Genomic DNA, 26,280 nt, shown 5'->3' with positions numbered 1-26,280 from the left:
CTCCCTCGCTTCAGTTGATGTCTCTGTCACTCCACTTGATGTCTCCCTCGCTTCAGTTGATGTCTCTGTCGTTCCACTTGATGTCTCTCGCTTCAGTTCATGTCACTGTCACTCCACTTGATGTCTCTCACTTCGGTTGATGTCTCTGTCACTCCACTTGATGTCTCTCTCACCTCGGTTGATGTCTGTCATTTGACGATGTCTTTGCCACAAGAACTATATATATATATTTTTTTTTTTACACTCAAGCTTCTTTGACTCCCTCACCTGGATAAAACTTTCTTGGGTTACCTGGAATAGGATACTAGAGTTGTCCCGACCAGGAGAGGGTTAATAGCACTACCATTCCCCGTAACTCAGCCAAATAAAAGATCGTGTAGTATTGCCGTTAGTGCCGTGTATACTAGAGTTGTCCCGATGATGAGAGGCTTAACCAATTTTCTTTTATGCATCTTTGTAAACTTTTGATGTAAACCACGACAGTATTAAAAAGATAAAAGTAACAAGTAAGCGACTTTTAAGGTGACATACGCATGAATATTAAGGTGTCATGTAAATATTAAGGTGTCACACTCGTAACTATTAATGTGTCATATACATAAATATTAAGGTGTCATGTAAATAGTAAGGTTTCATACGTACTCGTAAATATTAAGGTGTCATATACCTAAATATTAAGGTGTCATGTAAATACTAAGGTGTCACACACGTACTCGTAAATATTAAGGTGTCATATACATAAATAAACTGGTAAGGAGGAGACGAAACAGCCAGAATATTACACCAAAATTTGTCCATAGTGACGAAAAGGTTCAACACCAACTTTTCTCTCCTGTAACTTTTTTTTTCTTCTGGCTGTCTCTAGATAATTTATTTCAGTGATTTTATTCAAGTGCAGGTGTAAAAAAATATGTAAGACTATTTTCCATTTCTTTTTCAACTGTTGTTGTGGGGAGATGAACTGAGATCAGCCAACCGTATATCTAACCCCTTCAGCTCGAAATGTCTCTCTCCTGAACTGAATAAAGTTGTCTGGAGGCAGTTAAAGTAAAGTATAAGGATGTCATTTGATTGAAGCTATTAATCTGCAGTTTGGGGTAATCTGCTTTAAACCCCTTCAGTTCGATTATGTACTTTTTTTTTAAATATATTTTTCGTGTTTTTGGTGATTTTTTTTTTCACTTTCAGATAGATTTTTTTTTTTTCATTTTCAGGAGTTCTGTAACTCTGTCATTAACTCCTTCACTGCTGTATATCCTTCCTGGGCTGAATGAAATCGTCTGGTATTGGAATGAATAAAATTGGAAAATATATCTGATAAAGAGGTTCAGAGCGAAAGAAAGTGAAAGAGGAGTACTTAGAGAGAGAGAGAAAGAGAGAGATTCTGTCTGTTCTGTATTCTCTTTGCACTTGCTTATCTCTGTTTTTCCCTCCTGTCTCTTAGTGTTTACTGTTTTCATCTATCCTCTTCCTTCCCTTTTTTTTATTTACCTCCTCCTCTCTCATCCTCCTTCCCATGTCTCTCTCTCTCTCTCTCTCTCTCTCTCTCTCTCTCTCTCTCTCTCTCTCCCCCCCCCTCCAGTTTCCTGTTTCCTCCTTCTCATCCCCTTCCTTCCCTTTCCCGCCTCTCATCTGTTCCCTTCCTCTATCTCTTTCCACCCTTTCCCTTTCCTCCCTTCAGTTTCCTGCTTCCTCCTTCCCTTCCTTCCCTTTCCTCTCTGTCTTCCAGTCTGCTGCTTCCCCCTTCTCTTCCCCTTCCTTCCCTGTCCTGTGTGTGTGTGTGTGTGTGTGTGTGTGTGTGTGTGAGTGAGAGAGAGAGAGAGAGAGAGAAAGGAGAGAGAGAGAGAGAGAGAGAGTGGGGGAGGGGGGATACTTCCTGTTTATGCTGGCTCACGATCAACATTGCTTTCTCAACATCCTCCTTATCAGATAAAAAATAAATAACTTCCTGCTTTGTTATCGAGACTTTTTTTCCTTTCAGTTTTAATACGATAACAATTTCCACGTTAAAGTTAGATATTCTCATGGTAATTTTTTTTAAAGTAGGGTACTCCACCTTTATCCCATCTGAGAGTAGGGCGATAAATCAGGGTCAGGTTAGAGTGAAAGAAGTATAGAGATTATTTCCAATCGAGTAAAATCGCCCTGGGATAGCAAGAACACTGATAAACTAGAATAATGTTGAAGTAGTGAGGGAGTTAATAAGATGTTCTTGTTCACCCTGTTATGATGTTATTGCTTTTATCTGGCCTCTTTGTTTTGATTTTAGTGTTCTTGTGGTCAGGTTCTCTTGTCATTGAGTTTTTTTATTTTGATGTTATGCCGGGACGGGGTGACGTGGAGGCGATTTGTTTGTGGCCACCTTGTATAGGAGATTAAGGCGTCTAGCAATAGATAGATAGAAAGATATTGTTGTTGCTATGGTTTCATGTTTTTTCTTTTTTTGTTGTTGCTTCGGATTCATGTTTTTTTTTTTCTTTTTTGATGTTGCTTTGAATTCATGTTTTTTTTTTCTTTTTTTTGATGTTCTTGTTGTTGCTTCAGATTCATGTTTTTTTTTTTTTTAATCAGGTTTCATTTTTTTTTTTTCACTTTCTTGCTCCTGCTTCTGTTATGATGTTGTTTGAGGCTTAATGTGGCTTCTTTTGTGAGGTTTCCTTTGTTATTATGGGTACCCTTATTTTGCTTAATGGGTTGATTCGTTTTTTTTTTTTTAGTGTGTGTGTGTGTGTGTGTGTGTGTGTGTGTGTGTGTGTGTGTGTGTGTGTGTGTGTGTGTGTGTGTGTGTGTGTATGTGTGTGTGTGTGTGTGTGTGTGTGTGTGTATATGTGTGTGTGTGTGTGTGTGTGTGTGTGTGTATGTGTATATGTGTGTGTGTGTGTGTGTGTGTGTGTGTGTGTGTGTTTTGAGTAGGTTGCACACAGCACCCACTCTTGTTCGCTGCATCTGCCCTCCATATGTCCTCCTGTCAACACACTGCAATCTCTCTCTCTCTCTCTCTCTCTCTCCATCTCTGGTTAGAATAGACTGCTAGATTTAAGAGGGTTGGAGTGTAGACAAATCGCTCTTGTCTTTCTTGAGTCGTGAGAGAGAGAGAGAGAGAGAGAGAGAGAGAGAGAGAGAGAGAGAGAGAGAGAGAGAGATGTATAGGGGAGAGAAAGCGCTGACAGGTAGATTGATTAAGTGGGAATGTGGCGAGAGATGGGGACTTCGACGACTCACTTGTGGGGAGAGAGAGAGAGAGAGAGAGAGAGAGAGAGAGAGAGAACAAAAGCCATAATACCACAAAACCTCCACTATGCCAAAGAGAACCCATCACCCTTTATCTCTTATCCTTATCTTGAAGTTCATCCAAGTCTTCGGGAAAGGGAAACGCTCAAGTAACACCTAGATAATGATACGGAACACTTGCATAATTATACGGTGCTCAGTCTCGGGTGTTTTCGTGTTCGTGTGAGCCTTTGTTGTTGTTGCGTCAGCTGTTGGGGGTAAACAAAGATGGCCGCTGTTGTGAACTGGGTCGGTGGTTCTTTTTCCAAACACAGCTGGATGTAAACAGTGGCTCGGCCTGTTGCTTGCACTGGTGTTGGCAGTGGGGGTTTGGTTACACAATGAGAGAGAGAGAGAGAGAGAGAGAGAGAGAGAGAGAGAGAGAGAGAGAGAGAGAGAGAGAGAGAGAAAGATAGAGAGAGGATAGTGATAGATGTATGGGAGGGAAAATGTGGACAGGTGGACTGATGAGGAAGGCATGTTGAGAGATGACCAGATATTAGGGGTACGGAGAGATAGACAGGGAGATACAGATCGATCGATAGATGAATTAATAGATATACGTAAATAATCATACTTTCACGAATAGAGAGAGAGAGAGAGAGAGACTTCGCAAAAAATATTAGTCATTATATCAGTATGTGGCCAGACCCTTTCAGTCCGGTGATCTCAAGAATAATGTTTAAAACGTGTCACAGTAACAAAGTAATTATAGCCCAGTCTGATAATTGAATAAATGCTACCCAATCCTACCAGTATGTCAAGAGAATCCAGAACACAACTGCCAGGCAATAAATCCCTGTATCTGATAAGGGAATTCCTGATCTTACTCTCCTCTCAGAGTTACTGGCGCGGTGACCTGTACAAAGATGGGTTAATGTCAAAGCGTCGTCCTACTCCACGCAGTAATATGTTTGGGACAAAATAAATAAATAAATGTATCCATCCATACATATACCGCATACATACATACATGCGTACACATATACCTACATATAATACAAACAGAGACAGACAGACAGACAAATAATCACCGCGAATAAGATGCGTAGCGCGTTTGGAAGAAATATAATGTGAACAATTTCGTTTGTATATTGTTTCATCGCTTATTGCTTCAGCAGCTGAGTAGAGGACCAGGGCCAGCCAATTCAGTCTACATATTTAAGGATAGGGTGACCAGTGGCTCTTCCCTGAGTAGATTTATATGGGCAGTGAGCCTCAGTTACCCTTTCATATTTAGTCCTCAGGGGCCGCGTACATTTGGAGCGCCTTAGCCCAGTAGACCACCAAGTGTCTGGTTGATTGTATGGCTACCACCCAGCGTACTAAATGTTTCCTAGATTGCAAGAAAGCGTTTGACTTTTTATTCATTGTAGGGTCAGCGAAAGATGGCATAACATACTGGTGGGCGCCCCTGCGTATCGAAAAATAATAAATATATAAATAAAAAGTGCTGTAGGGCTATGAATCCAGGATCTTAAGACAAAGATTCCTTCCCACCAGAAATATGTGATATATAAATAATTACGAGAGAGAGAGAGAGAGAGAGAGAGAGAGAGACTTCGTTGTATGGGAAGAAAAATAAGACTAATAAGTAATGATGGAAAGAAAGGATAGTTGAGGGGCAAAACAGTGACCCTCCTACTGCCTCTGCCCCACCATAGTTCACTACACCCGGGGGGAGGAGAGGGAACAATAGCACAACCAGAACAATAACACAGTGAACCATTTTGTCTGACGTCTGGGTGACAACATAAAAACGCGTATGGTGTTATCTGCTGTAAGGAGGAGTGGACACTGGCACTGTTGTTCCCTTTGAGAAGACTAAATTGATACTAAAGCAAGATATTTATTTATTTATTTTATGTGTGATTCTAGACATTGAATTGGTAGACCGTTCCCAGAGGCCCAGCTTTTCTACTTGTACACCTTCACATGCCACCACTTCAGCGCTGATAGGACTAATTACGGTCCATGCTGAATCCATGCTTGCTAGTCTCCTTAAAGTAGTGTGATGGTGTGAGCGGGAGTGTGTGTGTGTGTGTGTGTGTGTGTGTGTGTGTGTGTGTGTGTGTTTTATGTCTTTTCAGTTTGCAGCTCAGTTTGCTTATCACTTGACCACCTCGTCTCCCATGAGTGCCCTGTTATCCCAGTGATGGTGAGAGGTGAAGGGATAGTATGGGTAGTGGTTAGAGAACTGATTTGCTGTTGAAAGGACGGCACTTCGATCCCAGGCTGGAGTACGGGTAACAGTGTAATCCTTTGATGTTCTTTAATACAGACATCACAATCTTCCACAAGACTCATCGACGCCTTAACACCAGCTCTGCTAATGCCACCACACCAGCCCTGCTAATACCATCACACCAGCCTTCAACGAAACAGCCTAAGTCGAATGAAATCGTCTGGAGGTGTTAAGAATAAGATACAAATAATGTCATTGGATTTGAGAAGTTTCCAGATATTTACAAGGTGACATGTACCATATGATAAGAATTCAGCGGATACAGCACTTTTATATATATATATATATATATATATATATATATATATATATATATATATATATATATATATATATATATATATATATAAAAGATAATGAGTAGTAACAAGCAGGTAATTACTGTGCACTGAATCTGACAGTAATATATAAGTTGTGTGGTACAGATGTGATATACTGTAGAAAACACTTACACAATTTGACTAAAATTATTATGGATTCTGAACGTATTATTCACGAGTGTTGTTGTTCCCCGTGTAAGGCCACAAGAGAAATTAAACTGCGTGTCATAGTTGGTTTATGTACTTATGTGGCGACTTATCTATCTGCATATAGCCAGACGCCATAATCCCATAAGGGGTGGTCACAAACATATCGCCTCCATGTCGCCCTGTCCTCATCCTCGGTCTCCGCCTCCTTCTCCCCCCTTCCACCTCACTCACATACACTCTCCTTGTTAGTCTCTCACTCTGCATCCTCTCCACGTGACCAAGCCGCCTCAGTGTATTTCTCCATAAGCTTTCCTTCACATCCAAAGCCACATCACAGTGCTCCTTCACTTCCTCATTTGTCAGTCTGTCTCCCCAAGTAACCCCATGCGGCAAACTAGGTACTAATAATATTGTTTTGATAAATGGCATATCATCTGGGTAACTGTCGCTAGTGTCATACCCCAAGGTTCATTGTTGGGACCAGTTCTGTTCTTAGCTATTTCGTATTAATGACATTGATGAAGGCTGTTCCTGTATAATAACCAAGTCTGCTGAGGATACTAAGCCTGACAACAGAGATGAGTTGAAGGAAATTTTAATCAAATGTTTATGTAGATTCAGTGATTGATGAATGAAATAATCTACTACAAAGGGTGTCTCATAGGCTAATAGATTTATGTTTCCCGGCGGTAGCTAAAACAAGGTATCGTATTAAGTTATCGTTATAGTGAATGGATTAAAGATGTTTCCAATCCCGTCATTATCAAGGTTCTCCGCTAGCGTGAATAAAATAATCTTGGCTGTATAATTGACCTGATGTATAGTGCCATCTTAATGTAACCAGATTATCAGTGTAAAAAAATGTCGTCATGTGGCTGATGTTGATATTGGAAAGTGTATCACGATAATAATATGTTGCAAAGTGCGTCACATCAATTGTAAGACATGACGTGTGACTTATTCCGTGAAAAATATGCTACTCGAGAATTTTATTAAAGACGGACATGCTACCACAGTCAGTGACCTGAACCCAATCCATTACTGTGGAGAGAAAGAGAGAGAGAGCGAGAGAGAGTTTATTTTTAGTTCAGTTTCATCAGCAGTATATGAATTCGTCCGAAGAATAATGTGCTCATATTCTTCATGTCCCTGTGCCTTTATCTGGGAATTCAAGGTTCTGTTTTGATCACAAAATTAAAAATAGAAATGGAAGACGGAGAAGAGACTGAGGAAGATCATTAAAATATTGAGAATAAAGAATGAACGAAATACAGACCATTATCAGAACAAAATCTATCAGGACGTCGATTAAAAAGGGTATATAATCCAAGAATGTTATAAGAGGATACCATTTGATATTTTTCACAGCTGAACAGTCATAATTTAAGTTCTAAGAGCAATATATGAAAGAACTGGAAGATTTTGGGGAGACGTTACCAGTTGGATCAAGGAAGTGTTTCAGCCTAGAGAGTGTAAATATAAGAAACAAACTACTTTACCAAGTTTTAAGCAGAGCACCAAGTTGTCTGTCAGATATTGCCTGAACAAATATTTCACCCTAAATATCCAGATGGGCATGTTAACGCTACAAAATTTGACTTAGCCTCTGTATCATCCCAGGGGGTGGCAGTCATAATTCGTCTTTGATAAGTTTTCTGTATCTATTAATCATTCATCTTTTCAAAATCCCAACTGATGCACCCACGTGTCTGTGATGTAAATTTTTTTCTTTCTCTAAAATCTCCTTGTCATTTTCTCGCTACTTTATGGAAATCATTCTCACATTTTCCTACCGGTTTGAGCTGGAAGGTTTTGTGGTCGGGGGTAAAGTGCATTTTGTATTAATTCATCTGTTTTATCCTTCGTTTTGAAGAGTGTCATCCACGAGTCATTTTCAGCTCCATAGCAAACAGACTCATAAGAATCACTAAATTTTTTACTGTTCGCTTTCCTTTAGACTCTTCTACAAATCATCATGAACACGGGAGCTTAACCCCTGGAATACGATGGTGTATATTTGTATTTTATCCTTGTATGGTGCTGGAGAGGAACTACTTCGTGTGGTGGCTCCGATATGACCAGGTGGAGGAGCTGCCCAGGTTATACAGGCGTCTCTCGGTTCCCTCCCTGGAGTTACTACTACTACTACTACTACTACCATTACTTCTACTACTACTATTACTACTACTACTACTACTACTACTACTACTGCTACCACCACCACCACCACCACCACCACCACTACTACTACTACTACTACTACTACTACTTTCGGACGATTCTTTATCAACATGGCAAGGCCGCTTCAATTAAATGAGATAATGAAGGCTGCCTCTAATTACTGCAATCCACCAAGTCCTTGCCAAGCTGAATAACATCGTAAAGAGGCACGTAGAATACAATAGAAGTACGTCATGGGGCTGAAGGGGTTAAAGACACAATCATTGCAAAACACAGAAACCGCTCACTGTCCTTCGCCCGCAACGCAATTAACAGACAAAAGGACAAAAGGAGAGAGTTTGAGACACCAGTGAGGGGGTGACATGTGAGGGGATGGAGGAGAGGCGAGGTGAAGTGAGGAAGGGGAGAGAAGAGAGAAAAGGAAGGAAGAGGGGAGAGGAGGAAGCAAGGATGGATGTAAGGAGAGAGCGGAAGGAAGAGGGGAGAGTAGGAAGCAAGGATGAGTGGAAGAAAGCTAGGAAGGAAGAAAGAAGGAAAATATTTGGGGAAAAGGAAGGACGGAAGGAATTACACACAGGTAGAGTTACACAGACACAGACCATGAGAGAGAGAGGGGGGGGGATGTAGTTTGGGTTGTAATGACTCGAAAAACACCCACACTATCCATGTTTGTTGTTCTTTCGGGAGCGCTTGTGTTTAGTCGTTTGTGTGTGTGTGGGTGGGTGGGTGTGTTTATTTGTACTGGCCTGTCTTTGTGTGTGTCTTATCTCAACATGTATTTGTGAGTGTGTGTGTGTGTGTGTGTGTGTTTGTGTGTGTGTGTGTGTGTGTGTGTGTGTGTGTGTGTGTTTGTGTGTGTGTGTGTGTGTGTGTGTGTGTGTGTGTGTGTGTGTGTGTGTGTGTGTTTGGAAGCTCACACAATGGTGCCTGTTGTGGTTAGTCAAGGATATACGATAAATCTGGCGTAAAATTTGAGGGATTATGAATGTGTGGTGTTTGCACGTGCCTTCACCCACATCACGTGCTCCGATCAGGCTTTGTATTTTTTCCTAGCCTCACGTGCTTTATTGTAGTGTACGTGGAATTTATCTTAAGGTCAGTGATATGTTATTAGTCTTGATGTTTACACTCTCTCTCTCTCTCTCTCTCTCTCTCTCTCTCTGATCACAATATAAACTTCCTTTATTGGAGGCCTTAGTCGTGGCCTTTATTAACCTTTTCACTACAAATCCGTAAAGTAGCTAAGTATATTCATCATTAAGTAGTACGAATGAAATAAAAGAGAAGTTATCGTAGGGAAGGAGTTGAAATACGAGAGACTGAAATGTGTGCTATTTTCAGTTGACTTTCCTCAGATGAACTTCTCAGGTAATATTCTTGTAGTTTTGCCGCTTCCCAAGCCCTTAACTCATGTCCTTTGCCACTGATTGTAAATTTTGGGCCAGAAGCCTTTGTTCAGCAGCTCATGAAAGAATCCTGAGCAGAACATTAATATCCAAACTCGCTGGAACGGTAGTAATCTCGTTGCTAAATTGAGGCTGGTTGGAGTGGTTGCAGTCTCGAGTCATTAGTTTGGATCCCCGGGGTAGTGACCTGAGCTGCACGCAGAGTTTAAGCCGGTCATGCCTGGGCACGTGCAGGATATACCGTAGAGTGACATGCAGACTCTCAAAGTTGGTCACGTGCTGTCATTCTCACGTATCCTAGCAGTATCGTACGTGCCCTTCTCAGTCCGTGTGTTCCCCCCGTACGCTCTCTTCACGTGCCTCTTCATACCATAAAGTATGTTATTTCTGTATAGATAGATAAATTGATGGATATAGGTACAAACAGTTCGATGGATATTCCTGCCACCTTCCGATGCTTTTGTTATAATTAGAGGGAGACGTTTCATAGTAAAGGGGTAAGGAACAAACGCCTTTAATTCATTTACTACAAAAGATCGTCCTTCAGAAAAATTAACCTTCTCACGTTGTCCTACCTCCCCTAAGCTAAATATAATTGCCTGTATTCCCCCTTCTCACGTGCTTTCCTCTCCCGTGCAGGTCGTGCGGTGGTGTAGAGGTGTACGGGAATGAGGCTGACGTGGACAGCGAGGGTGAGGAGGTAATGGCACCCCTCGAGGCCCTAGACAACGCCCAGGCACTCCTTGACACCTGGATCGGGGAGCTGGACCAGTTGCAGATGGTGAGGCACTGGCACTGTTTTATTATTATTATTATTATTATTATTATTATTATTATTATTCCTGCAAGTACGACATTGTTCATTTATTTATTTTTTATTTATTTATTTTATTTATTTTTTGATTTTCAGTCAGTAAAGAGATGCAGTTACTGATGACCTCATGGGAAAATTATGAGGTAATAGGCATAGATTAACTAGGCCTTTCCCTCACACACACACACACACACACACACACACACACACACACACACACACACACACACACACACACACACACACCAGTATTTTGGCCCCACACCCGCTCTCACATGTTACCACTTAGGCACTAATACCGCAGTGAGGTGTTTTAAAGGCTCTCAAGCAGGTCTGGTGTTGTGGTATTAGCGGTGGTTTTTTTTTTTTGTTTTTTTATTCAGATGTGTTTTGGATGGGAAGTTGAAAGACTGAAATTTTTATAGCGAAGGGCAAAGCATCTGACTTCATTTCGACAGCCGGGATCAGATATATACACACATACATACATACGCATTCTGTACATATATAGATATATACGTACACACACACATACATACATACATAGATTGACAGATTGATAGATGGATGGGCGGAAATGGAGGTAAATACATACATAATAGACATACAAAGAGTCGGTGTGCATATATACTGTAGATGTAAAAAGAGAACCGTGCATAGATAGATTTATTGACTGATAGATATTGAGAGATGTAGATAGATTTACAGACAGATGAGTGTATAGATAGATAGATAGATAGATAAATAGATAAATGAAAATAGGATCCTGGTAGTGAAAGTGATAAGCAAAGAAAGAAAAGGAAAGAAGTGACTAATCCCATGAAGACCCCTCGGTAAACAGCGCTGGGGGGTAAGGGAGGGGGGAGAGGGAGAGATGGAGGGGGAGGGAAAGGGAGGGACTTGGAGAGAGAGGTGAGAGGAAAGGGAGATGGGAGGGGAGGAGAGTCATAGAGGATGAGAAGGGGGAGATGGAAGGGAGAGGGAGACGTGGAGGGAGAAGAGAGGAAAAGGAGAAGGGAGGTTGAGAAATTGGTAGAGAGGGATTTGTGATTTGTGATTTGTGCCCTCTTTTAAGAGGGCTAGTTTATTGGACACCCTCCCTCATCCTGTGAGGGACGCAGCGTTATAAAATGCTACAGTTATTCAAAAGGAGAACACCACCTAGTGATGTACACCTGCCATGACGTACATAAGTTACAAGATAATGTTATATACATAATATTGGATCCTGGTAGTGGGATACATACTAGCATAGCTGATACACATTGTACAGTGTGGAAACTTAAGGTTATTGCAGTTGCCAAACTTATCTCAGTACCTTACATTATTGGTGATGAAGTAAGTGCATAAATACTGTAATCTTATAATAGGCCAAATTATAAATGTAATACCCAGTTGGCTGAATAATAGTAGGCTAATAGTATATACCAGGACATGCACACGCATATACATACACATACACAAGCATACATGTATCTGTAGAAACTTATGCACACATATATGTAGACACACACATACTCATATATGTACAAATACACACATACTCATGCATATACACGAGTCTTTCCACATAGTTACATTGGGGAGGCGAAACCTTTATGTTTTCTTAGTATTTCTTTAACAATACCATTCTCCAGAAAATAAGTAGCCTGGTCCACAATTGTACTCAGGTTGGGGTTCCTGAAGTTCACAAGATTCGGACACTCTAGAATGTAATGATGTGGTGTATGCCCACCCGCAGTACCACATACCTTACACCTTCTTCTGTGTTCATTAACTGCTGCCCCGTGCTGCCAAGGGTGGTCGTATCCTAACCTCACTCTGGCATGAACAACTTCCTGCCACCTACTTGTGCCTGCCTTTCCATATGTGTAGGATGTTCTTAGGCCAACATTGTTATAGTAATATATTGACCTGCTTGTGTGATATTCATTCTGTCGTTTTGATATCATTATGCTTTTTTGTCTGTTTTTAATTCTTGATCTAAGCTGACGAAGGGAGAGTCCAAGATCGCAGTCTGTTTGAGTCTTTTTAGAGGCCTCCTTTGCTAGTTGGTCAGCCCTTTCATTCCCCGGCACCCCAATATGTGAAGGTACCCAAACGAACTGTACAGAGATACCTCTTCTGATTATCTGACTGACATAATTCCTAATATCGTATACAAGATCTTGATAAGTTGAGCAGTTATTCTTAAGGGCTTGTAGGGCTGATAAACTGTCTGAAAAAATAACTGCATTGCTTCCCGTCCTTCTAATGTGCCTTAGCCCCAGCTTGATAGCCACAAGCTCAGCTTGTGTCGAGGAGGCCCAGTCATGGAGCTTAACTTTGGTGTCGCATTCTTGACAGAACTGTCCACCTCGTACCACCGTCATGGCTGCTCCAGCTTCTCCAGTTTCTCTGTCCAGAGATCCGTCACAGTAAATTAAGTCAGTCTCATCGTTTTGTGTCAAAGAATTGCTTAGTTCTGAGAAAAGAGATCTTAGTACACATGTTGGCATGTCTGCTTTCCGATAGGGTAGGCTTAGTATTTTGCAGTCTATGTCTGTTTCTTCCCAGGGTGGAGTAAGCTCACCCAAGGAAACGTCAGTCTGGATGTAGTCCACGACATCATTGGCTATTATGTCTCTGGCTGTTAGTGATGCCCAGTTATTACCTCTGATTTCTTCAAGGCCTAAATGATTAATTAATTCCATCTTTGGTTTTATCTCTCTCTCGTCTCTGAGTGCTTTGATTCCTATAATGGTATTAATTTCGAATACCCGATCTACTATAGAGGGCAAACCAAGTTCAAGTCTCATATTGGCAACCTTAGCAGTACGTGGGCAGCCGAGAATGATACGCAGTGCTTCATTCTGTATGGTCTCAAGCTTGGTGAGCCTATGTTTACCCATGCAGGCGAGCACCGGGGCAGCATAGTCAATGAGGGACCTTATATATGCTATGTACATTGTTCGAAGAACTGCAACAGAAGCACCAAGTCCTCCCCAGGCCATTGCTTTGAGGGCTCGTAATCTAGACTTGCAAGTAGTTAACAGTGTCTGGAGTTCTTTTTCTTTACCACGGTTTCCACCTACATGTACTCCCAGGTATTTATGTGTCCTAACATACTCCAATGGCCTCCCTTGCATTATGATACTTTCTTGTGGTGAAATACCAGAATACATGGCTTTGGTTTTCTGAGTGGATATGACAAAGCCCAGACTATTACATACTCCTACTACGATGTTTAATGCATTTTGCATTTGCCTGTGTGTGCTTGCTTGAATGAGCACATCATCAGCATATACTAAGGTTGTTACCCCTTTTGGCAGTTTTATCATGGCAATAACATTCATTACTATATTAAAGAGGGTTGGACTTAGTACACCTCCTTGGGGAGTACCTAATTCCAGGGTCCTACAGGCAGATTTCCCACCCTGAAAGTAAACATATGCCTCCCTGTTGGTTAGATAATCTTTCGCCCATGCTAATAGTTTTCCCTTAACATCCATCTTGACTAGTTCATATAGGATAATATGCCTATTAGCTTTATCAAATGCACTTTTAAGGTCCAGGAATACTGAGAATTTTGCTGTGGTATTTGCTAAGTATGACATAATACAGGTTGTGGTATTCCTGCCCTTCAGAAACCCATTGAGATTAGGATGGAATTTATCACCAATTTTGTACAGCATTCTGTTAAGTACTATTCTTTCTAGCATTTTGCAGATGCAGGAAGTGAGTGATATAGGTCTATAAGTGTTCTGCTCACCAGGTTTTGGGATGGGCACAATAATGGCTTTTTTCCACTGTTGAGCTAGACGGCCAGTTCGGTAGCTCAGGTTAAAAAGCTTGAGCAGTAAGTTGCCTCTAACTTTAGTAAGTGCATTTAGAATATCATATGTTATGCCATCCTCCCCTGGGGCAGTTGACTTCCCTTTCTTTATAGAGTTAAGAATTTCCCATTCAGTAATATCCACAGAGAGGGAGGGAGGGACTGGAGGAAGTGAGAAGAAAGGGAGAGAGGAGGAGGAGGAAGGGAGGGAAGAAAAACCTGGAGGGAGAGAAGTTTGGGAGGAGGGAGGGAGAGGGAGAGAGACCAGAAGGGGAATGAGAGGAAAAGGAGAGGGAGAGGGAGATCTAGAATGGAGAGGGGAGGGAAGGAGGGAGAGTAGAGTGGCATAAATGGGAGGGAGAGGAGGAAGAGGAGGAGGGGAGAGAAGAGGCCAGGAAGGAAGAGAGAGGAGAGAGTGAGGGGAATAAGCCTGAGGAGAGGGGAGAGGGGAGGAATGTGGGGTGGAAGACACATGGCTGGGAGGGAAGAGGAAGAAAAGAGAGAGAGGAGTAGAGGGGAGAGAAGGGGGGCTTGGAGAGGAAGAAGAGAGTAGAGGAGGAAGGGAAGAGGAGAGGAAAGGAGGAAGGGAGAGGGGCAGAAGAAGGCAGGAGGGATAAAGGAGGGGATGAGAGAAACTTGGAGGGGAGAGGAGAGGGGGAGGAGGGAGAGGATATAGGAAATGCGATCAATAGGAATCTGGAAATGGGGGAGGGAAATATGGAGGGAAGAACGATTGGTGGGTGATTATTGTGGAGGGAGAGGGAGGGAGGGGAGGAGAGAGGAAGAGGAGAGGCCTGTAGGGGAGGAGAAGGAAGAAGGGCCTATGACAGAGAAGGAAGAAAAAGAAGAGGGGGAAGAGGAGGAAGAAGGCAAAGAAGAGGAGGAAGTGGAGGGGGAGGAAGAAGAAAAAGAAGAGGAGGAGGACGAGTTAGTGGCTGGTATGTAGGCAGGGAAGATAAGATGAAAGAGAGAAAGAAAGAAAAAAAGAAAAAAGTGGGGTAAAGAAAGGAGGAAACTGAGACCGAAGGAGAAAAAGAGATTGAAAAAAAGGAGGGGAGGGGAGGGGAGAGGTGGGGAGGGGAGGGGAAAGAGAAGTAGCAAAAGATTGAGGGGAAAGGGAGGGAGATGATGGAGGGAAGGTGGAAACGCTAAGGCAACTGGAGGGGAAGGAAGGAGGCAAAGAGAGAGAGAGAGTGGAAAAAGTGGAGGAAATTGGTGGCCATTTAAGGGGTGGAGGGGAAGGGAGGAAAGAATAAGGGGAGGAGAGAGAGAGGGGGAGAAAGGTCGTATGAGGAGAGGAGAGGGAGAGGGGAGGGATGTGGAAGGGAAGAGAAGATGAGAGGAAGAAAAGAAGGCGGAAAGGGGAGGGAAAAAAAGGAGGAAAAAATAAAATGGGGAAATTGGTATGGGGAGAAGAAAAAAAAATAAAAGCAAAGGGAAGAAAGGGAAAAGGGAAACAGGTGAAGGAAGGAAAAGAAGGTGAAAGGAAGGAGAGAAGGAAGTTGATTTTCAGTAGAGAGAGAGAGAGAGAGAGAGAGAGAAGGAAATATGTTGTAGAGGGATAAGGGAGATGAAAGGAAGAAGAGGGGAGGGGATATGGGGAGGATATTTGGGTATTTCGGTAGAGGGGGGGAGAGGAGAAATGGGGGAAGCTATAAATATGGTGAGGGGAAATAAGGAATGAATTTTGGCCTACGATAGAAGAGGGGAGAGAAGGGGGAGAGGGGAGAGATTGATAGGGGGAGGGAGAAGAAATGTCATGTCAGGTAGACGACTGTTAGGGGAAGTTGAGAGAGAGAGAGAGAGAGAGAGAGAGAGAGAGAGAGAGAGAGAGAGAGAGAGAGAGAGAGAAAGAGAATATAATAACAGAAAGAGACAAAGATCATCGCGGAAAAATAATAAAACTCTAATTGCCTGATGATCCATTAATTAAAGAGAGCAAATAAAGATAGCAGAGGAGAGAGAGAGAGAGAGAGAGAGAGAGAGAGAGAGAGAGAGAGAGAGAGAGAGAGAATATAATAACAACAGAAAGAGACAAAGATCATCGCGGAAAAATAATAAAACTCTAATTACCTGATGATCCATTAATTAAAGAGAGCAAATAAAGATAGCAGAGGAGAGAGAGAGAGAGAGAGAGAGAGAATATAATAACAACAGAAAGAGACAAAGATCATCGCGGAAAAATAATAAAACTCTAATTGCCTGATGATCCATTAATTAAAGAGAGCAAATAAAGATAGCAGAGAGAGAGAGAGAGAGGATGTGGCTGGCCCCCTCTTCCCTATCACCATTTATGGGGTGTTTGTTTACTGCTGGTACTCTGAGGGTTTGCATGAGAGACAGACAGACTGACAGATGAAAATAAAAGAAATGATAGGCGTGAAAAATAAAAGATGATGGCTTTGAACGAGGTATAATATTATTACCTAAGAGAGAGAGAGAGAGAGAGAGAGAGAGAGAGAGCAAAACAAAGGAGACCGAGCTGGGAGGAAGTGCGGAGAGGAAAAATTATAAATGAAGGAGAAATGCGACCGGAGAAGTGTGAATATTTTACGAGAGAGAGAGAGAGAGAGAGAGAGAGAGAGAAGTAGGTGCCTTCCTGTAGTTTCTTTCTCTCTCTGAGCGAAGATTTACGACACGATTGCGAGGCAGCCAGGCAAAATTGGTCCTTCTGAAGTCTCCTGAATATAGAACACTGAGTGATGAAATAACACGCCTTCCAATATTTTTCCACTTTTTTCGTATTTTTCCAGTTTTTCATATTTCTCCAATTTTGTCATTTTTTCACTTCATATTTTTTCACTTTTTTCATATTTTTTTTCACTTTTTTCACTTTTTCACTTTTCATATTCCACTTTTTCATATTATTCAACTTTTTCATTTTTTTTTTTATTTTTTCATATTTTTTTCGCCAATAATCCATCAGGGTGTCACATTTTTTTCTTTTTTTTTTTGCTCATACTAGACCATTTCATACAGCTGTAGAGAGAGACTTAACTTCTCAGGGGGTTTATGAAGGCCGTATCTAACCCCTCCAGCACAGAAAGCCTCTCATGAGCTGAATAAAATCGTCTGGAGATTAACAAGAATTGAATGTAAGACGTCCTGGGGCTGAAGGGGTTATTTTTATTTTTTCCTCTGATATTCTGTTTCGTTTTTTGTGTATTTGTATTTTTGTCGCGTTTCATTTTAATATTATTTCTCTTTTTTTTCAGTTTTTATCGTTTTCTGCCGCTTAATTTTGTCGTTTCCTCTTTTAGCCATTTATATGACATTTATATTTCATTCTTGCTGCCTCCAGACGATTTCCCTCAGCTGTGGATAGACCTAATGAAGTTCAGGCCATAGAAAACCGTCCCCAGTAACCCCCTTCACAGCTACATGTCTCCCTCCCCTGAGCTGAATAAAATCGTCTGTAGGTCGCACGAATACAAGAGAAAAAAGGCGATATCTATTGAAAGAGTGAATGATTTATGGAAACTTATATATTTGATTTTCGTCGTCTTTTTCTTTGTAGTTTTTCATGTATCTTTTTGTCTTCATTTCCTTCTCCTCCTCCTCTTCTTTCCTCTCCTCTCCTTTCCTCTCCTCTCCTTTCCTTTCCTCTCTTTCCTCTTCTCTCCTCACCCAGCGTTCATCTTCCCCACACAACCCTTCTCAACACAAATCCCTCTCCCTTATCTCCGGAACTCCATCCCCTCTTCCTCTCTTTTCCTCTCCTCCTCTTTCCCCTTTCCTCTCCTTTCCTCTCTTCACTTCTCTCCCCTCCCCTCCCCTCCCCTCCCCTCCCCTCCCCTCCCCTCCCCTCCCTCCTCCCTTCCCCTCACCTCCCCTCCCCTCCCTCCCCTCCCCTCCCCTCCCCTCCCCTCCCCTCCCCTCCCCTCTCTTCAGCCTCTTTATATTGAGATGAAGATTGAGTACTGTTGAGGGTTGAGGAAGTGAGTAATGGTGAGAGAGAGAGAGAGAGAGAGAGAGTGGTCTGAGAGGGAAAGGCCATAACAATAGAATTAATGAATCAATAAAGAGAATAAATAATGCAGATAGGAGAGAGAGAGAGAGAGAGAGAGAGAGAGAGAGAGAGAGAGAGAGAGAGAGAGAGAGAGAGAATGACAGTAAGACAGACAGACAAAAAAATAAAAAAATATAAATGGAAATATTCAAGAGAGAGAGAGAGAGAGAATGACAGAGACAAAAAAATAAAAAATATGAATGGAAAATTCAAAGGAGAAAGATGATGAAAATTGTGAGAATGAAAAGAAGAAAACAGAAGAAAGTTGACCGAAAAATTGGAAGCGATGATAAGGAGGGAGAGAGAGAGAGAGAGAGAGAGGGGGGGGGGAGGAAGCGGGATTGGAGAAAAGAATATATTAAGAAAAGGTTAATTTAAAGAGAGGAAAGGAGAGTAATGGCCTGTGTAGGAAGAGGAGAAGAAGAGTGATTGAAAAAGAGGAGAAGAAGAGGAGATGGTAATTTGAGAAGAAAAGGAGAGCAAAAGAGTGACTGAGAGAAGATGAGAGGGCAGGAGAGGAAGAGGTTAGTAGGAGAAGAGAGTAGCAAAGAGGAAGAGTGTGATTGGATAGAAGAGAGGAGAGTAGGAAAAGAGTCGCTGAGGTATCAAGGAGAGGAGTAGAGAGGAAGAGTGTGAGTAAAGAAAAGAGAGGAGAAGAGATGAAGAATAGAATGTGAGAGAGAGAAGATGAGTGATTTAAGCAGAGAGATGATGAAGGTGGTGATTGGAGAAGAGAGTGATGACACAGCTGAGAAGATTTATGAGGAAATTTGAGAAGAGAAAAAACAGGAATATAGAGAAGAGGCGGACGAGAGTGATGTAAGTGGAGGTGAAGAGGGGGGGAAGAGAGTAATTGCGGTAGAGAAGAGAGAAGTGGGGGTGAAGAGGGGGGGAGGAGAGTAATTGCGGTAGAGAAGAGAGAAGAGAAAGAGGATAATGGAGGAGAAAGGAGCGGAAGAAATTGAATGAAGAAGAAATAATACAAGTGAGGAGGGAGAAAAGGAGGGGAGAAGAGAGGATGGGGGTGAAGAGTGAGGGGAGAGAGTGAGTGGGGGAGGGAGAAGGGAAAGAGGGGGAGGCGAGAGGTCGGCAGGTCACGCCTCGTTAATCTGAGGGGAGAAGGGGGTGCGGTAAGGGGAGGAGGACGTGTGGAGAGAGTGAGGAAAGAGGGGGAAAGGGAGTTGAGGGGAGGGGATGACGGAAGGAGGATGCGTAAGGAAGGAAGAAGGGGAGGGAATTGAGTAGGGGAAGGAAACAGGGAGAAAGAGGAAAGACGGAATGATAAAAGGGAGCAAAGGTGTGGGGAAGGGAGAGAGGAAAAGAAGGAAAGGAAGGAAAAGGAGGTAGAAAGGTAATAGGAAGGGAATAGGAAGGGGATTCTGTGGAAAGGGGTGGTGAGGGAGGGAGAATGAAAGAGGGAGGGGAGGTAAGAAGGATGCTAGAAGGGATAGGAAGAGGGATGTGTTGAAGGTAGGATGTGGGAGGGAGGGAAGGGGAGGAAGGAAAAGGATGGAAGGGAGGTAGGGGAGGAGAGGAATATGTAGGCTGTGGGGGAGGTAGGAATGGAAGGAAGAAGGGTAGAGGGATCAGGAGAGGAGTACAAAGGAGTTCAAACTGACAGCAAACAGCAACAGGCCTACTGGCTTTTCGGGGCTCTGTTTTTGTAGGATTGTGTGTGTGTGTGTGTGTGTGTGTGTGTGAGAGAGAGTCAGAGAGAGAGAGAGAGAGGATGATAGGTGAGGAAAAGGGAACGGAAGGGGACAGCAGGGGGTCAGGAGGGAAGGTAGGGGAAAGAAGGGGAAGGAAGAAGGGAGGTAAACACAAGAAAGGGAAAGGGAAGGTGAAGTAAGAGATGGAAGGGAAGAAAAGCAAGGGAAAGGAGGAGAGGAAGGGATATATGAAGGGAAGAAGGGAGGGAGGGAAGGACAGGGAAGGAGATAGGAAAGGAAAAAAAAAGAATGAGAAAGGAGGAAGAGAGCGGGAAGAAAGAGGAAGCGAAAGTAAATGAGGAGAGAAGGGAGGAGAGGAGAGTAAAGGAAGAGGAAACAGAGGAAAAAGAGGAGGGAAGGAAGGTAAAAGCGAAGGGGAAGAGAGGTCACGAGAGAAGGAGGAAGGAAGGGAGAGGGAACGAAGAGAGAGAGGAGCAAAGGAGAGGAAAGACTGAAGGGGAAGTGAGCGTGAGGGAAGAGAGGGAAAGGAAATAAAGCTGTCTTGAAAGGGAGAAGGGGAGGTTGTGGCGACGAGAGAGAGAGAGAGAGAGAGAGAGAGAGAGAGAGAATTACAGTATGAGAGCGGACGGAACAGAGCAAACTAGAAAATGAAAGAAGAAAATAGAAGAGAGAGGATCAAAAATAAAGAGGGAATGAGAGAAGACAAGGGAAAGAGAGAAAGAGGGGAAAGGGGAAGAGTCTAAATGAACCAGAGGGGAAAGGAGCCTTGGAAGGGAGAGAGAGAGAAAAGGGGGGAGGAGGGAGGTGAGGGAGGGCTGTCTGATCTTCGAGAGTGACTCATGACGAGAGAGAGAGAGAGAGTGTGTGTGTGCCTGTGTGTGTGTGTGTGTGCCTGTGTGTGTGTGTGTGTGTGTGTGTGTGTGTGTGTGTGTGTGTGTGTGTGTGTGTGTGTGTGTGTGTGTGTGTGTGTGAGAGAGAGAGAGAGAGAGAGAGAGAGAGAGAGGGGTGCACAGCCCACTCAGACCCTATCCATCATACAGTAGTTCTTCAAGTGGCAGGTAATATTGTTTCGCATTAGCCAAAGCAAAACAAATAAGTCATCCATGGCAGTGTAACCCATTTACGGCAGTGTTCTCAGTATAGGACGGAACTGGGCATTTTCGGAAGTAAGTAAAGAAGGGAGCCCCGGGGTAGGGACCTATGAGCTTGCGACAATGAGCTGATAGGCGGAGGGCAGTACGCCTAGTACCCTTCCAGCACAGTCCCTCACACATAAACCCTGGAAGCAAATGGGTTAATGGATGACGGTCATAGAGAATTGCGCCTCTTTAGCGTAAGTAAAAGAGAAAAGAAGAAGAGAAAATGAAATTAAAAAAATGTCAGTTCTTTCCCTCACCCTCCAAGTCTATCGGCGATATATACGGAAAAATTTTAGTCCCATGTTTTGTAGCTCCTTTTTTTTTTTTTTAAATATAACTGCTTGGGATCAGTTGGATTAAAGTACTAGAGTTGTCCTGGCCATGAGGGGGTTATTGGTGGTGATATTAATACGCCTTCTTTAAATGTGGTGATAATAATACTTCTGCTGTGACTCTGCTGAATAAAATCGTCTGGGGTCTGCTGAAAGAGAATACTGGGGTTGTTCCGGCTTTGAGGGAGTTAAATAAGAGCTTGCTGGCTGAAAATATCCTAATATAAAAACTAGGAATAATAGGAAGTAGTAGTGATAATGAAGTCTCAGTTTTTACAGTCTTAGAAAAACACCGAAGTTTCTGATGGATTTCAGTTTCTCCATGTTACACTTATCAGTAGTTTCTTTTGCGTGTGTGTGTGTGTGTGTGTGTGTGTGTGTGTGTGTGTGTGTGTGTGTGTGTGTGTGTGTGTGTGTGTGTGTGTGGCTATGAAATTTAGACTTGGGAGGGATGTTTCAAGTAATATCGCTTGCAGATGACTGACATGCTTCCACCGGCGGTCATTTTTCCTGATTAACCCGACACTTAACATTTATTTATTTCTTTATTTATGTATTTATTTACTTTTTGCTGCATCTTTTTTTTCCTGTATTAGTATTCAAACTCCTGACATAGCATTCTGGCAACTGTTCCTTTCCTCCACAGTGATGTGAGGAAAGAAAGAAATGTCTCCTATGTTTACTACAAGATTATATGGGAAACTGGTACGAGAAACTTGCACTTTTTTCAATAGCAAATCCACTGAGAGCTTTAAAACACTGAATTTCCCTTCCAGTTTCCCTTCCAGCTTCCGTTCCAGTTTCCCTTCCAGTTTCCCTTCCTCCGTAGAGTTAAGTTCCCTCTGTTTGTCCTCATTGGTCCTAGCTCTTAAGGATGGATTTAATTAAGTGACCCTTCTATGAACTGGTACCAATTTGATGTTGCCTTGATTAAGAGAGAGAGAGAGAGAGAGAGAGAGAGAGAGAGAGAGAGAAACCGCACCTCACCCTATACTTGTGTGAAAAAAAATATGATGCTGATGATGATCGTTCCTTTTTCAGTTTAATGTTCACTATAGTTTTATTTAGAAGTTTTTAATGGCTGTTCTACTTAAGACAGAAGTAAAAAAAAAAATCATTCATATATAGAACTTCATCTTAAGGACATATATAAATGGTGGCTCTGGACTCAACGAACGTGTGAGTGTTGCTGTACGTGACTCAAGGACTGTGCGTGGACTTAACCATGTTCGGACCCCCCCTACACCCTACACTCTACACCTCCAACCCTCTCCTTATGTCTTGAGGGTGGCGTTAGGGGAGGTGGAAAGGAGGGCGAATCGGTGGCTTGGTCGGTTTTGCACTGGCCTTCGGTTCGGGGGACGCTCTGGAGTGGGTTCGAGCCCCACTGTTTGTGAGGTGGATGCTTGCAGGATAACAGCTGTCCGAATAGTCTAATAACTAAACTCTCTCTCTCTCTCTCTCTCTCTGACCTTCTTAATTAAACTCATTGCCTCCTCCCTCGTCCTCCCTCACATCTTCTCTCCCTCCCTGTTTTTTTTTTCTCTCTCTCTCTCCTTTTTTTTTTTTCCTCCCTCTCCTCTCTCTCGCCTCTCCTATTTTTAACTCCCTTTTTCTGCTCCATGTCTATTTGTGACCACGACACCCTCTCCCTTCTCTCTCTCTCTCTCTCTCTCTTTCTCTCTCTCTCTCATCTCCTTTCCTTTCAATCCTTCTCTCCCTCTGTCTCCCCTCCCTCCCTTCCCTCATCGTATCTCTCCCATCTTCCCATATCTATCTTTCATCTTGTCTCTCACCACAATATCTCTCCCTCCCTCCCTTCTATCTACTCTAGCTTAGAATGTTTTATCTATTCCTCCTGTCCTGTAGATTTCCATAACTTTTTTTTCCTGTACTGCGTAGTGATCCTTCGCACTTTTTTCTTCCGAGTTAAGCTGGATGGATTGGTTGGTGGGAGTGGAGTGGTGTGGATTGGTGTGGAGTGGGTGAGATTTGGTTAGGTTAGGTGAGGTGAGGTTAGATTAGGCTAGCTGAGGTGAAGTGAGGTGAGTTCAGGTTAGGTTGGTGTGGAGAGGGGTAGATTTGACTAGACTAGGTTAGATGATGTGGGGAAGAAATGGTAAAGTTAGGGTAGGTTGGTGTGCAGTGAAATAACTTTCTGATGTGCTGTTTATTGAATTTATAATATAGTTGTCATAATGTCTTGTATAAATTGAGAGTATATTGATCGAGCCGAAAGTGCTGTCCCTATCCTCACGATGAACACAGTATCATCATCATCATTATCATCATCATCATCATCATCATCATCATGCAGAAGAGGGTGTAATAATCGTTGCTTCTCATAATAAGTGGCCTCGACAGGGAAAGCTTGTATATTGTACTGTATTGTGTTCCTTTGTATTCTCTCTCTCTCTCTCTCTCTCTCTCTCTCTCTCTCACACACACACACACACACACACACACACACACACACACACACACACACACACACACACACACACACACACACACACACACACACACACACACACACACACACACACACACACACACACACACACACACACACACACACACACACACACACACACACACCTCCCCTCCCCCCTTAATAACAGAGCCAGAAGTGCCACAATGACGGGTCGCCTCATCCTGTAATGGCCTTTGCTGACCCTGCCTTTACTAGCCCTCACCCTTAATAGCCCTCACCCTTAGCCCTCACCCTTAGTACACCTCACCCTTGATAGCCCTCACCCTTAATAGCCCTCACCCTTAGCCCTCACCCTTAGTACACCTCACCCTTGATAGCCCTCACCCTTAATAGCCCTCACCCTTAATAGCCCTCACCCTTGATAGCCCTCACCCTTGATAGCCCTCACCCTTGATAGCCCTCACCCTTAATAGCCCTCACCCTTAGCCCTCACCCTTAATAGCCCTCACCCTTGATAGCCCTCACTTGTAATACCCTTCACCCTTAATACCCCTCATCCTTAATACCCCTCACCTTAATAGCCCTCACCCTTGATAGCCCTCACCCTTAATAGCCCTCACCCTTGATAACCCTCACCCTTGATAGCCCTCACCCATAATAGCCCTCACCCATAATACCCCTCTCCCATAATAGCCCTCACCCTTAATATCCCTCACCCTTGATAGCCCTCACCCTTACCAGTTTCATCCTCATCACCCTTACCCTCACCAGTCTTTCCCTCCCTCATCCTCACCAGACTATCCCCCTCATCCTCACCAGACTATCTCACCCTCATCCTCTCCAGTCTTGCTCACCCTCATCCTCACCAGACTATCTCACCCTCATCCTCTCCAGTCTTGCTCACCCTCATCCTCTCCAGGGTTTCTCACCCTCATCCTCACCAGTCTTTCTCACCCTCATCCTCACCTGTCTTCCTCACCCAGTTCTCAGCACCCCCTCTTCCTAATACCCTCTCACCCTAATTCCTTATATCCATAGCCCGTACAGACACCTGATATCACCTGATCTCACCGTATCCCCTCCCTCATACCTGCTCCCCATCTTTATTTCTCTCCCCTCCCCGTTACCTCTTATCCTCTACCCTCATACTGTTACCTTCCGCATTCACACCACCTCACCCTAATCCTACACACCCTCAGCCTTACCTCTTACCCTCACCCTGACTCTCACATCCTCTAACTTGACCCCTGACCCATCACCCTGACTCTCCTCCACAATCCCTCACTCTAACAGCCCAGCACCCTTACGTTTACAGGTCTTCACCCTCATCCTCACAGTCCATCACCCTCACAGTCCAACACTCACACTTACAGTCCCTCACCTTCATCCTCACCCCCACTTTCCCTCACTCTCTCTCACCCTCACATTCCCCCACACTCACCCTGTCACCCTCACATTCCCTCACACTCACTCACTCCCACCCTCACAGTCTCTCACCCATACCCTCATATTCCTTCACACTCTCTCACCCACACATTCCCTCACCCTCACATTCCCTCACACTCACCCTCACCCTGACTCTCACCCTACCTCATCTCTCAGGACAATTTACCCTGGCACACTTCTCCCTGTTTTTTCCCTCTCTCTCTTTCGACTTTTTTTTTTTTTCCCTTTTCACTGTACTCACTTTTTTTTTTCTTTCTCTCTCTCTCTCTCTCTCTCTGGTGTCGCTTACTCTAAAATTGTTTTTTTGTGTGTGTGTGTCTGGGAATTTTTCTTTGCGTGCCAGGGTTGTCTTATTGTGTGTTTAAGGCTATGTTTTAGTCGTGTCTGTAATCCTGTTTGGGTTTCTGTGTTTTATTTGATCTCATTAGTCTTGTGTTTTAATGTTTTGTTTTTTTACGCTTTTATCGTGCATGTTTTCAGTTGTTTTAGGTGTTTTAATTCGCGTTGCATCTTTGTTTAGTGTGTTTGCATTTTCATTGTATTTCCGTGTCATTTTTCTTTTTTTTCTTTTTTTGTATATCTTTTATTGGAGTGCATTGTTTTAGCGAGGTGGTTTTGTTTTAGTTGTGTGAAAATTGTCTTTGTGTGACTCTCGTGTTTTTGTGAGATTTTTTTTCTTTAGTGGGGTTGTTTTGGAGGTCTTAGTGGGGTTGATCAGAGGAGGTGTTTGGTTATGGTGGGGTTCTTCTGTCAAATTTTCCGTGTGTGTGTGTGTGTGTGTGTGTGAGAGAGAGAGAGAGAGAGAGAGAGAGAGAGAGAGAGAGAGAGTTAAAGTTGTCCACATTCCTACACCAACTTAAAGGGAAGAGAGTATACATGTGCTTTAAAGGTAGTTATTCCTGGTATTTGTAGTGCTAAATCCCCTGTCAGCTTGAAGTGAACGGACTATAGATTTGTCTTAAAAGTTGTTGTTGTTTTGGTGCTGTTAAAAATTGTCTTTGTGTTTTGTTCTTGCCCGGGTCCTCTTGTTGGTGTTAGTATGCATTGCCC

General features: G+C 43.1%; 1 protein-coding gene across 2 annotated transcripts in view; it reads left to right on the top strand.

Moving 5' to 3' along the window:
• The window catches only part of pico (ras-associated and pleckstrin homology domains-containing protein pico), a 735,402-nt gene that overhangs the window by 215,325 nt on the left and 493,797 nt on the right, over positions 1-26,280 (top strand). For both annotated transcript variants that reach the window (XM_080270857.1, XM_080270854.1), the window contains exon 2: positions 10,212-10,353. In XM_080270857.1, coding sequence (XP_080126983.1) covers positions 10,212-10,353 — 142 coding nt within the window. The remainder of the gene's footprint in view (positions 1-10,211; positions 10,354-26,280) is intronic.

This window comes from Coenobita brevimanus, chromosome 43, assembly GCF_032717465.1.
Source record: "Coenobita brevimanus isolate Jiangsu-jjx chromosome 43, ASM3271746v2, whole genome shotgun sequence".
Lineage (NCBI taxonomy): Eukaryota > Metazoa > Arthropoda > Malacostraca > Decapoda > Coenobitidae > Coenobita > Coenobita brevimanus.
The sequence above is the reverse complement of the archived record's forward strand: the minus strand, read 5'-3'. Positions and strand labels throughout refer to the sequence as shown.